At 33.6% G+C, this 14674-nt stretch overlaps 1 protein-coding gene across 2 annotated transcripts in view; it reads left to right on the plus strand.

The window, feature by feature from the left end:
* Positions 1–7625: 7625 nt before the first annotated feature.
* Positions 7626–14674, plus strand: part of LOC132558879 (protein fantom-like) — a 33874-nt gene continuing 26825 nt past the window's right edge. For both annotated transcript variants that reach the window (XM_060223495.1, XM_060223496.1), the window contains exons 1-10: positions 7626–7749; positions 7955–8096; positions 8369–8442; positions 10891–10988; positions 11413–11490; positions 12067–12149; positions 12464–12541; positions 12865–12937; positions 13958–14028; positions 14410–14515. In XM_060223495.1, coding sequence (XP_060079478.1) covers positions 7698–7749; positions 7955–8096; positions 8369–8442; positions 10891–10988; positions 11413–11490; positions 12067–12149; positions 12464–12541; positions 12865–12937; positions 13958–14028; positions 14410–14515 — 855 coding nt within the window. In that variant the 5' untranslated portion in view covers positions 7626–7697. The remainder of the gene's footprint in view (positions 7750–7954; positions 8097–8368; positions 8443–10890; positions 10989–11412; positions 11491–12066; positions 12150–12463; positions 12542–12864; positions 12938–13957; positions 14029–14409; positions 14516–14674) is intronic.

Below are 14674 nucleotides of genomic sequence, written 5' to 3' on the forward strand. Positions count from 1 at the left end.
GACCCCAATAGGCTTTCGTACATATCAAAAGCTCAAACATCCTTGTATCAGTAATACTCATCACATGCTGTGCCGTGTATTCTGCTGTCGACAATTTAACACACTTACTGTCAAAACAATGAATCTCTAAGAATAATTTAGGAAATAGGTCCTGTAACGTTTCATGATCGGTAGTTAATAATTTTACATCAGTTCTATTAATACTCTTACATACTGCATTAGCTGTGTTCTCGTTTAATCGAGAACTTAAATGAAATGTTACAAATTATTCATATCCAAATTTCGATTCTTCTGGCAATAGATTATTGTGTGAGAGGTCAAAAAATGCATTTGAACTATTTTGATAAATCGAAAATGTACCAATCGCACAAACATCCCTGTATCGGTCGTAGCCATACTCGTCCTTAAGAATTCACATCCTGTGCCATCTTGCCATCAACAGTTTAAGAAACTGTCTTGTAACATTTCAAAACAAATGAACATCTTAGAATGACTTACAAAATAGGTCTTGGTACACAAGTGACATAACGTTTCATGGAATAGCAGACAAACGTCCTTCGTCAGTTCTATCATCATTTTGCCATACTTTATCAACTGCATTCTCGTTAGTTCGAGAACTTGTATGAGACTTTCAAAATTGTTCTTATCCAATTTCGATTGCACAGGCAATAACTCTTGTCCATGAAATTACCAATGGTATTTTTATCGTCCTAGAATATACGTATGATCACGATGGTAAACTTATTTTCACCTGTCTTAATCACTTCAAACTAAGTTCTGACTATTCTAAATAAAATGAGGACGTCATATCACAATTTCAGAATTGGAATCCAAAATAGCTCAGGGTATTTCCAATATTGGTATAATTCTAATAATAGAATTTCACATATTGCATTTTAAAAATAGATTGTGCCAAGAGATTCTGTACATTTATTGTAATTTTGCAAAATATTCATATATATATTACTTATTACATCGCGGTGTTTAAATTTTATAGAAAGAATGACAATGAAACAAACGTAACTATCATGTTATTCAATATTCATAGATAGGAAACTTTTAAAGATTATCAAGTCAGAAAGAAAGAAACACATGTATATTGTATTTGTTATAATATGACTCGAAGAAAAACTTTCTCTAAAATATTGATATCATGAGTAATATATATTATGTGAAAACAGATTTGATGAAGACAGATGATTGACAATCATTGGAAAAGGCAGCCTCAATAACTTTAGATATTCAAATACTTTTAAATAACTAATTAAATATATACCAACTGTTGAAATGGTGCGCTCCTATGATCCTGTATAATTTCATGTTGTATGTTATTCCATTTACAAATTAACTATTTCCTGCAAACCTTTCAATACATAAAGGCAATATAGTTCTAAATAAATTTCAAGATCGTCAAGCCAGAAATGAAAAAACCGTTTTAATTTTAGGTGAAACTTTTCATGTTAGTTGGTTACGTCTGAAAATTTTCGCTTTGAGAATATATACACTGCGCATGCGCTGGTTTGACACAAATCTGAAAGTAGAACAATTATGACATAGATCAACTATATAAATAGTACAATACGTTATAAGTACGTGTTATTTGTAATGCGCAGTTTATTGATAATAACGATTTCCCTTACTGTATGTAATATAAATTAATCTAAACCGAAACCGAAACTTGAACACTTGATATTACGACCCTACACTTACACGTATAAAGACCATTTCGATTAAAGAGCAAATAGTTACCTGGCATTAGAAAATAAGTGGTGAGAATTCTGTTAATCGTTAGCTAACATCCACGTAACACTGGAAGGTTATCTTAGTTTGACCAGCTTTAATTTCTTGAATGCTGTCAACGTAGAGACATATTGGGGTGGGGGGTGTAAACATCTATCAAAGGTAATGAAAGTGTAAACATCTAACAATAGTATTTAAATGTAAACAGCTATCATCAAAGGTTATTAAAGTGTAAACATATATCAAATGTAATTAAAGTGTAATTATCTATAAAAAAATAATTGATGTGTTAACATGGTGTCTTCAAGCTATTCCAATTTTTGGAAATCAGGGTAAAAAAGTATGTGTTAATAGGTTGAATTGGGTAGTGTAGGGGGATTAGTTATAACAACTTAGGGCAATTAATGAGCAATTAGTGTGTCAACACTGTAATTAAACATGGCCATGTTACATGTTGGATTTACCTGTATTTGGGGAAATCATAAGTGAAAACTGAAATATTATTCTTATTTCTGACTTTATTATATTGTTACATCTACATTTCATATACATACATTTTAATAAATATATTGACCTTACATTTTTCTTTTATTTTATTTGTAGTTCGGGGTCCATCGTTGTCGCTGTGGTTCCAAACTTGTCTGTCTCCTTCTATCCAGGTCTCAGTCACATAGTCGGCGAATCTTCTTAGTCTGGTGCTGTCGACATCTTCAATGTCTTCCAAAGCCCCAAACCAAATATCTTCTACTTCTGGTAGTGGAACAAGTGGCAGTGTTGATGCTCTTCTAACAAATCTTCTAATCTCCTCATCTGTTCTGTACTGGGCAGTTAAACCAAGTTCTTGCACCTTTCTCCATATACACTGGGTAAAGTGAAAGAAGCTTCCTTTCACAGTAATTCCTGGAAATACATCTCCGGCTGCTCATTTTGATGCTGCTTCACAGTCTATGAAGATGGTGCTTGGCTGTAAGTTGAGTTGGGTTTGCTGGCATAGGTTTTTCAGTAGAGTGAATAGTCTGTGGTAGATCTGTCTGCCCTTCCCTGGGAGTAAGGCGAATACCAGTGGATACATGGTTCAATCAATGAATCCATGTAAAGTGTACAGCTGGGCAAACAATGATGGACATGCATAAAATGTTCCGTCGCCATACACTGTTTCTGCGTCACACAGATGCTGTAGGTTCTTTATTGTTCCGAATATTAGAATCTTCTCATCGTCGCCATCATCTGCCAGTAGAAATCTTTCTCCAGTTCTTGTCTCCGTCCATTCGCCTTGTGAGTCGATGTCAGGTCTTGTCTTGGGTAGTACGGGTATACTTTCCTGTCGTTGGTTGTAGAGGCTCTGTCTGCATGACTCAAAAGTTGGCATATGTTTTACGAGTTCTTTTGTTGTTTCATTCCAATCTTCATTGCGTAACTTTACCACTTCATCTCGGTACAATGTAGGAATATGAGTTAGTTCTTCTATGCATCTTTTCTTCACAGTATTCAAAAAGTTGTCTACTATTATCTTCATTCTGTCGCTGTTGTGCTGGTGGTTGGCGTTGACTTTGGTGGGAATGTCATTGCAGGTGTTGATGGTAGCTGTACATCCTCTTGTAGCACACTTCCAGTAACATCTTTCTCCACGTCTGTTCTTCACTTGAAATCTATAGCCATTGTGGATTAAGTTTTGATTACCACGTCGGTTGGTCGAGAATGAAACTTGTAGTTGTGCATTTGCCATTGTGGAATAAGAATACTGAAATACTACAAGGAATGAGATATTTATAGGTAAATCAGCTTGGGTTGTGAACTGTTTTAAGGATGGGTATATTCACCACTAAAACATCAACATCCCAAGCTATCTGATTATTATTTGGTATCTTTGTTTGCATTAGTGAATTATATTATAAGTGTAAACCCATGCTCATATTTCCATAACCATCATAACAAACTTTTATGTTATTTATTTACTATTTCATATATAATATTTTTTACGTGCATTTCTGGTGTTTATTTTGTTTCATTCCAAAAATCTACAAATCTACAAATATAATGAACATTTTCTAAAAGGTTTTTGTCCCTAATATTATGATTGGATGTTGGATTAAAATTCTTAAGTGTTATAACAACACCAGCCCTTCCATTGTCTTTTGCATGTGGGAAAACCTGGAATAGTTTCAATCTAAAAGTGGGAATAGCTTATATAAACCGTTACCATCAGTAGTATTAAAGTGTTAAACATCTGTCAATGATCAGATTAGAAAGGTGACTATCAGTAAAACCTTCCTTTCATTTTGAATTGTTCAAACATGTGATAATATGCTTAAAAACAAAATTTGAACAAAATATGCAATTGCCATAATGGCACAATGCACAATTAGAATTAAAAATTTTAACACATATAAAACAATATCTCTTAAGTTTTTTTTTTAATATCTGTCAAGTGAAGGTATGATATTGAATATCCAGAAATGACAGAAGCGACAAAGTTACGGTATTGAGTGTACATGTACATACATAGTTAAGGAAATGAAATATTGTTTAAACTTAAAAATTGAGTACTTTTTTCCGATTCAACTTACTTCATTGCGTTGTGTTCACAAGTACAAATAAATGAGACTTTCTGTCTATCGACGTACAGTAGTTGCATTTATACAAAATCAAAGTGCAAAACAAATATCATTTTCACGATACGCAAGAGTAGGTTAGTTTATGATTGTGTATATTTTTTTTAATATATATATTTTTTAAACATACACACCGTCATCATGAGAATAGGAAAGTTTAGTTGAAGCCATATACATTTGCAAAAAAAGTCCACAAACAAAACAAACAAATAAGATACACACATACATAAAAAAAAAACAAAAACATTACGTATTAAATTTAATGCCGATCGCTATAAAAAAATCAAGTTCTTTTTCTATTAACTGTTCAAGTCGGGTTTGGCAACACCTTGACATTGTATTGGTACTTTGTAAAACGTTCTTTCCAATAGTAGGAAGCCAAAAATTCTTCAGCACATTTGCATTCAAGTTAAATATGCGACCGATTCTGCTCTTAATACATAATTCATATATTTATTCAAAACTTTATTTCTTTGCAATTTTGTTTAAAGGTAAACCATTTACAACGCCTCCTCGTATGCATATAACATGTACCGTGCACAAATATCCCATATGTGCCTCTGTTGGCATTTATCGACATCCGGAGGTCTGCGCAAGACAGGAAGTTATATATAGTAAAAGATAGCTTTCTTGACGACAAATTCGGTTTCTTGATCGACAGGTAGGTTTTATACGTGAATGTTATGACATTATCAGTTAATTTTTTTGAAGTTGTTGTTGTATTTGGTCTTCTTATCAGTTATATCAACGTGTTGCGTTGATGTAAACAAGGAATGTTGAATTTAGCGAAAGAGAATGTGCACATCTACCTGATGTTTACACCTGTACGAAAACGGCGGTGTAATTGAGCTGCTGTAACAATGCAGTCCCTTATGTTTAAGATGCTCTCTTTGTCCCATCCGCCTACATTTGATGAATGTTTATACTATCATAGCAAAAAATATATTGATCGATGTTTACATGTTGATCTTAAGATAAAGCGCCATATTTGAATTTGTTTTGGTACACGTTGCGACATGTCACCATGAAGTTTGTATATTATCATCTGATATCTCTGAATCTCACTCAAGCATCGTGATTTTGGTTTTCGCGTGTAAAATATTTTAGAATACTATTACCAATATTGGGCACGAAATGCAGATCGTTATTATCATTTAGATTTGAAAATAAGGTCTAGATCTGCCAGAGCTTCAAAACGGGGATTTGTTACAAGTTTTACTGTATAGCATCGTCTTTATATACTCATTACGTTTGAAACATCTTCTGATTTGTTGAGGTTCTGGCAACTTTATGATTTTCTTTTATGGCTTTGTCTAGAGTACTCAGCAAGAGTAGGAAGAGGCCGAATATTAGTACTAGTCCTCTCAACTGCTATTTTCAATGTACACTTTGTGATTTACCAATGTACTGATGTATCAGGGATTGAGTTCCTGTGCATCTCCTTTACAAGTTTTAAGTCTGAAAGAAATCATTTATTATTGCAACTTGTGCAACATACAATTTATATTGAGAATACATGGTCAGTGTCTTAAAAAATAAGCTAAATTTTGGCAAAGGTGAAGAAAGACAAAAGTGACAAACCTCTCTAACCGTGTATTTTATATAACAAACACTGTTCCTCCAATATGTATTCTGACGATACCTCAGTTGAGTGCAGTGATAAGTCCATTGATGTCATAAGTGACAAACTAAATGCTGATGCAAGTCTCATTTCTGAATGGTGTAGATCTAACAAAATGTGTATCAATACTGAGAAAACAAAATCTATGTTGATTGGCACTTACCAACGTAAGAGCAGACAAAGTCAGCAATTAAATATTGAAATCAATGACACTGTGATTGAAAATATAAAAACAGAAAAACTTCTCGTGTCACTGTAGATGATTGTTTGTCTTGGAATACCCAAGTTAACAATGTGTACAAAAAACTGTCTTTTTACATTTTTCAAATGAAACGTTTGAGAGTGTTCCTTAGCCAGTCTTCCTGTTTAACATACTTTAACTGTTTTGTAAATCCACACTTTAACTATTGTGTAAATATCTGGGGCAATACTTCACATAATAATATAGCCAAGCAAGAAAAACTCCAGAAAAGAGCTGCTAGGATTATCTTGAATTGTGATTTCAATACTCCCTCCAGTGACATGTATAAGAAGCTGAACTGGTTACCTTTTACATAGCGAGTGATGTACAACCAATCAGTTTTAATGTACAAGGTTTTACATGGTCTGGCTCCCCAGTATCTGTACAATTTTAGATACTTCTGATGTCCAGTCCAGATTTACTAGATCATTATCTAATAATATATTTCATCTACCGGCTTTTAAGACTGCATTGTATAAGAAATCTTTTACCTATCAGGGACCATATACAATGTACCTGGAATATTTTACCAGATTCCGTGAGAAACGCACCATTACTTTTATCTTTTAAACAAAGTGCCAAAAAGTTTTTTATGGACTCCACTAAATTTGCTGTGGATTCTTTAACTGATGCACGTTTTTCCTGTTTTCTTAAATGTTTCTCTGTTTTATGTACTTTTTGTAATATTGTACATTTTATGTATACTTGACCAGAAGGTAGACAAGTCTTTGACTCATTCTGTTATCAAGTATAAATAAAGACAATTATTATTATTATTATTATTATCCAGCAACATTGACTGAAAATCACACCATCAAAACTTCAGTACTTTCATTGTTCAATCTTTGTTTTTTGTCATTGACATTGTGCTGAATTTTGTCTGATAAGGTACGCCAAAATAATTGCTTTGCTTAGAAATGTACTTTCAAACTTCAATGGATATAACCAAAATTTTATTAATTTTCATTTCTAAAAACATTTTCATTTTTACATAAAAAAAAATCACATATTTGACAGTATTTTATATTATTTGACTTAACTTTAAAGTAAAGTAAGTCCATCAAAAATCATGATGATCTAGTTATTTTAAATATAATTTGTTTTCATTTAACACAAGTATGAATTACTCCTAATAGCTCTGTTCATAGCAGACAGCATTTTATGATAGATGGTAGAAGTGCCCCACACCATTAACACAGACTGTATTACGGTACTACAATAGTATCATAACCATAGGTATGTGGTTATTTTTCATCATAGTCAATTAAATAAAATGATTAGAAATTTTTGGGGCACTCTTCCTCAATTCATATATAGTAAAACCTCTTTGGTTTGACTAAATATTCTGGAAGATAATCTACTTCAAATTACAATGTAATTGTCTTTTACAGACTGAGACGGAGTAAATCAGTAATGAGTGTTACATACTGATGAGGAGCAAGCTGTACCAGTATTAGGTGTCTGGTTAAAATTGATTACAGACATGGATATGATTCCAGTGAGAGACCCTGGTGGGGGTAAACACAATGATGCTGGTAAGTGTTCCAAATTCAGCATTGTTTTCTTTTATTGATGTGATACTAATGAAGTATAACACTCGGTTATGGAGCATCAGTTTAATATTTGTTAATAGACATATTATCTTAGCTTTGTAAAATCATCAACATCTTCCATATATTATACAAATCATGGCAATATTCATGTTCCATTTTATTAAGTTGTGTTGTGTGTTTTATATAGGTGTGGAACAGAAGGCTGCACAACAGAGGAGAATGGTGTCCCGCTGGGACAGGGATAGCCTAGAGGACAAATACCTTCGTATGTATGAGGAAAACATCATCCTTAAAAAACATGCTCGCAAGCAGGAGGACAAAATTAAAAGGTGATTAAGATAAAAAAAGATGATCAATACCAGCACATTTATATGTGATAATTCATCATGTATGTGTTAACTGTAGATTATCCTTCATATGTTCTTAATATTGATAATTTTTTTGAATCATTGTCTTTTTAAGAAGACTAGATCATGAATATTGGCACAAGTAACATCATTGCTGTACATTTTTATAAGGTTATTGATTATGTCCCTAGTTTCTGTTGTACTATACAAGCCTGATAAGTTTTATTACAGATAATTCTCCTTCTCTGTTTAAGGATGGCTACTAAATTATTACGATTAGTTAACGACAAAAAGAAGACCAATGAAGTAGACGGAGGAGAAACAAGAGGTAACTAGCCACTTCATATCATTATGAATTTACAATAAGACTGTACAAAGTTTTAATCTTTCATTAATAATGCCTCTTACATTTAGTAGGACCTAGATACTTAACTCTGTGATACATTGATTTACATAACCTTGCACCATAGTGTTAGAAATGTTTACTAAATGTGTTTCGTGTAAGATATTTTTAGTGAATTGTTTTAGGTGTGTATTATATTACTAGAAATGTTTCTTACCCAGAGATCCATCATGTACTGTTTATGATAGATCATTTGAAGTCGGTAACAATCAATTGTCCAGTTTAGTAGATTATTCAGAGTACCTATCAATGTTCCTCCTTGTATTTTAAAACTATGGAGACAGCTCTACCTCTAACATTGTATTCATATAGGAAGTCCTACCTCTAACAGTGTATTTATATAGATAAGTCCTACCCCTAACAGTGTATTTATATAGAAAAGTCCTACCCCTAACAGTGTATTCATATAGGAAGTCCTACCTCTAACATTGTATTTATATAGGAAAGTCCTGCCCCTAACAGTGTATTTATATAGGAAGTCCTACCCCTAACAGTGTATTCATATAGAAAAGTCCTACCGCTAACATTGTATTCATATAGGAAAGTCCTACCTCTAACAATGTATTCATATAGAAAAGTCCTACCCCTAACAATGTATTCATATAGGAAGTCCTAACCCTAACAATGTATTCATATAGAAAAGTCCTACCCCTAACAGTGTATTCATATAGAAAAGTCCTACCCCTAACAATGTATTCATATAGAAAATACCTCTAACAAAAGTCCTGCCCCTAACAGTGTATTTATATAGAAAAGTCCTACCCCTAACAGTGTATTCATATAGGAAGTCCTACCTCTAACATTGTATTTATATAGAAAAGTCCTACCTCTAACATTGTATTCATATAGGAAGTCCTACCCCTAACAGTGTATTCATATAGGAAGTCCTAGAAAAGTCCTACCCTAACAATGTATTCATATAGGAAGTCCTACCCCTAACAGTGGATTCATATAGGAAAGTCCTGCCCCTAACATTGTATTCATATAGGAAGTCCTAACCCTAACAGTGTATTTATATAGAAAAGTCCTACCCCTAACAATGTATTTATATAGAAAAGTCCAACCTCTAACAATGTATTTATATAGGAAAGTCCTACCCCTAACAGTGTATTTATATAGGAAGTCCTACCCCTAACAGTGTATTCATATAGGAAAGTCCTGCCCCTAACAGTGTATTCATATAGGAAGTCCTACCCCTAACAGTGTATTCATATAGGAAAGTCCTAACCCTAACAATGTATTCATATAGGAAAGTCCTACCTCTAACAATGTATTCTTATAGAAAAGTCCTACCTCTAACATTGTATTCATATAGGAAGTCCTACCCCTAACAGTGTATTCATATAGGAAGTCCTACCTCTAACATTGTATTTATATAGGAAAGTCCTACCTCTAACAATGTATTCATATAGGAAGTCCTACCTCTAACAGTGTATTTATATAGGAAGTCCTGCCCCTAACAGTGTATTTATATAGGAAAGTCCTACCTCTAACAATGTATTCATATAGAAAAGTCCTACCTCTAACAATGTATTCATATAGGAAGTCCTACCCCTAACAGTGTATTTATATAGAAAAGTCCTAACCCTAACAATGTATTTATATAGGAAAGTCCTGCCCCTAACAGTGTATTTATATAGAAAAGTCCTAACCCTAACAATGTATTTATATAGGAAAGTCCTGCCCCTAACAGTGTATTTATATAGAAAAGTCCTACCTCTAACAATGTATTCATATAGGAAGTCCTACCCCTAACAGTGTATTTATATAGGAAAGTCCTGCCCCTAACATTGTATTCATATAGGAAGTCCTAACCCTAACAATGTATTCATATAGGAAGTCCTACCTCTAACAATGTATTCATATAGAAAAGTCCTACCTCTAACAATGTATTCATATAGAAAAGTCCTACCTCTAACAATGTATTCATATAGAAAAGTCCTACCTCTAACAATGTATTCATATAGAAAAGTCCTACCTCTAACAATATATTCATATAGAAAAGTCCTAACCCTAACAGTGTATTCATATAGGAAGTCCTACCCCTAACAATGTATTCATATAGGAAGTCCTAACCCTAACAATGTATTAATACAGAAAAATCCTTGAAAACTGTTGGTGCATATCTTGAATTTTACAAAAGAGGGTTTATGCATCCTCATTCAGGAGTAAAGTAGAACACTGACCTATGTATGGTGCTATATTTCTAACATGATTTCAAAAAGTTAGTATTTTCAATAAACTATGTCTGACAAGTTCTCAAAGTCAGTAATGGAAATGGATTAACTTAATACAAGAGACTAGACAGTAGTTTGAACGGTACTTGTTTCTTTAGTTACATGTACGATGTTTTTTCCCCTTAATTCTTTCAAGGTAAAAAAGTTAAGGATGTGGAAATGGAAGAAAAGATTGAAGAACTAACAGAGAAAATCCGTAACATGGAGAAGCAAAATGTGCAGCTGAAAGAAAAGGTATGATATAATATATAAGTGAATTTTGAGAAGGCGAGCCAGAGAAAAATAGTGAAAGGAGCAGACTAGAAATTTAAAGATAGGTGGAGGGGGGCTTGGGGGGGGACACAGATGAGGCTGTGGTGTAGTGTGGGTTATAGGGAAGAACATGATTTAGGGTAGACTATGGCATAGAATTAAGTGTTACAGGAATCTGAGGCATAGTGTAGAACTGAAGGAGAAAGTGGAAGGGGAGACAGAGACATCTTAAGGGTTTGGGTAGGAAGTTTAGACAGAGTTATGATGTTTTGACTGTGGTTTGCTTTTGAAAATATACTATAGAAAAAGTATGCCATTTGTCACACAGCAAATATTTTTATTCATTAATTTTTTAGCTGAAAAGGTAAGTCTTGCATTGTTGAATAAAAATTATCTTGTTTTATAGTTGATGTTGTCCAAACAGCAGTTGGCCACTAACAAGCGGTCCACTCCATACAACCATGTGGGATCAAGGATCAGCACAGTAAGTTTCTTAATATAATTTCTGTTGATCACCAGCAACAGGGTCATGTTCCAAAATAAAATTTCTGTTGATCACCAGCAACAGGGTCATGTTCCAAAATATAATTACTGTTGATCACCAGCAACAGGGTCATGTTCCAAAATATAATTTCTGTTGATCACCAGCAACAGGGTCATGTTCCAAAATATAATTACTGTTGATCACCAGCAACAGGGTCATGTTCCAAAATATAATTACTGTTGATCACCAGCAACAGGGTCATGTTCCAAAATATAATTACTGTTGATCACCAGCAACAGGGTCATGTTCCAAAATATAATTACTGTTGATCACCAGCAACAGGGTCATGTTCCAAAATATAATTACTGTTGATCACCAGCAACAGGGTCATGTTCCAAAATTGATAGGGTTGGCCAGGTGGCAGTGTTTTTAAACATGATATCTTAGTCAGTTTACAATTTGAATTATTCTTAATGAAGGAACACATATTTGATCTGTTTATTTATTTCTGTAAAGATAATGGATTCTGCTTTTGTTGTATATTTTTCCCATTGAGTTTGTGATTCTTTTTTTCAGGGAATTTCTCGCACACAACCTCAACCTGACTCCAGACTTACCAAGAACATGAGAGTTACTGGCCCTATGGACTCACCACCAGGGTAAGGAGATGAAGTAGTAAAAAATATTAGAACCTCTCTTGCAATGTTGCTGTAACAAAAATCATTCTACAGGACAAACTTATTTTTTGGATTGATGTTTTTTAGTGTCATTTTGTTGTGATATTTGTAAATATCATTGTTCACACCACAATTGATGATGTTTGGCATATATTGTTAATAAGATAATTAATAAGAGTCTCTAAATTATGACAAATTTTGTCTCTGTTATAGTAATTGAGTATTATGGTGTTCCATGCATTGTGAGCTATCAGTTAGTGAAATCTATTCATTACTATCTACTGATTCCTTATCAGGAGGATGACGGGCAGTCCTACACAGCCAAGATACGGCCACAGTTTACTGGAGAATGCTAGGGCTGACCTCCACCACAAGTAAGTTATCAGTTCATAGCTATGTCTGTTAATACTGGAGAATACTAGGGATGACCTCCAGTACAAGTAAGTTATCAGTTCATAGCTATGTCTGTTAATACTGGAGAATGCTAGGGATGACCTCTAGCATCAGTCATCAGATCATAGCTATGTCTGTTAATACTGGAGAATACTAGAGATGACCAGTTTTATCTATATACAATGTTATTAATGTGATAGTCATTTGACATGAAATTCATACTTATTACATAGTGTATATATACAATGTTATAAAAAAAAAAACCCAGCCAAGTGGAAACTAACATTATTATTTATTTTTGAAGGGATGACCAAATAGCACAACTACACGAACAGATGGAAATGTATGAAATCGAGATAGAGAACATGAGACAGCAGGTAAGCTAATGAAGGACAGACGTCCCCAGTATATTGTTACTATACAGTACATAAAGAAGTATGTATGTTAATGAGAGACAGACGTCCCCAGTATATTGTTACTATACAGTACATAAAGAGATATACAAGTAAGTTAATAAGGGACAGACCTCCCCAGTATATTGTTACTATAAAGTACATAAAGAAGTATGTATGTTAATGAGGGACAGACGTCCCCAGTATATTATTACTATACAGTACATAAAGAAGTATGTATGTTAATGAGGGACAGACGTCCCCAGTATATTGTTACTATACAGTACATAAAGAAGTATGTATGTTACTGAGGGACAGACGTCCCCAGTATATTGTTACTATACAGTACATAAAGAAGTATGTATGTTAATGAGGGACAGACGTCCCCAGTATATTGTTACTATACAGTACATAAAGAAGTATGTATGTTAAAGAGATATACCAGTATATTGTTACTATACAGTACATAAAGAAGTATGTATGTTAATGAGGGACAGACTTCCCCAGTATATTGTTACTATACAGTACATAAAGAAGTATGTATGTTAATGAGGGACAGACGTCCCCAGTATATTGTTACTATACAGTACATAAAGAAGTATGTATGTTAATGAGGGACAGACGTCCCCAGTATATTGTTACTATACAGTACATAAAGAAATATACAAGTAGTTTAATGAGGTACAGACTTTCCCAATACACATTCCATTTCCATTTCATGTTTTCATTTCACACAAGATTAATCTCACTTTGGAAAAGATATGAAACAAAGTTCTGTTTTTTAACCTCCATTTTCAGTATTAGTGTCCTTGTAAAATCATGAAAAACATTCTGTAACGTGTACCATTACTGTGGTGTGTTGTTCAACCTATAACCAGCTATTGATATGGGAAAAGTAAGGATTAACTTAGTGAGTGTTGACTTCCAATACTTTATTTTAATTGTGTGTAGACTCCGTAAGCTACTATTTACTTTATAGCTTATTGGTTGTCTTGTAACTTACAGCTGAGGTTAAAGGAAGCTGAGCATGAGGAAGACCTAGTCAAGATAAAACAGCAGATTACTGCTGAGCAACGGTGAGCAATTTATATAAGGGTAAAGGGTTTTATCTGAGGGTACAAAGATTTATCTGAGGGTACAAAGATTTATCTGAGGGTACAGGGATTTATCTGTGAGTACAGGGATTTATCTGTGAGTACAGGGATTTGTCTGTGAGTACAGGGATTTGTCTGTGAGTACAGAGATTTATCTGAAAGTGCAGCTATGTTAACTTTGACATTATAATACTGGTATTGCTATTTCTGAAAGTGACTTCTACTTTTTTTTTTCATTCTTCTTTGATTTTTCAGGATACCCTTAAAATTACATGTTTTTAAGAATACAAATATTCAATAAAAATATGACATATGAAGTACTTTCAACATCATGCCACATCAATTTGCTATCTTTTGTATTAGAGTGACTGTCCAAGAAAACATTGACCTGATTCGCCTACAACGTGAAGTGAAAGAGAGGTCCACACAGTATCACACCCTGCAGGAGAAATATGTTCTTCTAGAACAGGTAAATATTCTAAGGACAGGATATGATAAGTGATATCCAATGAATTCATCAACAAAAATTGTAATTTCCAAAGCATTTGTCTCAACAGATATCAGAAAATATCTACTTTTGACTTGCTGAATGTAAGGGTCAGTACTCTGACAGCATAACACTTTATAC

Source organism: Ylistrum balloti, unplaced genomic scaffold (assembly GCF_031769215.1).
Source record: "Ylistrum balloti isolate Yb309-2 unplaced genomic scaffold, AGI_CSIRO_Ybal_v1 Utg370834, whole genome shotgun sequence".
NCBI lineage: Eukaryota > Metazoa > Mollusca > Bivalvia > Pectinida > Pectinidae > Ylistrum > Ylistrum balloti.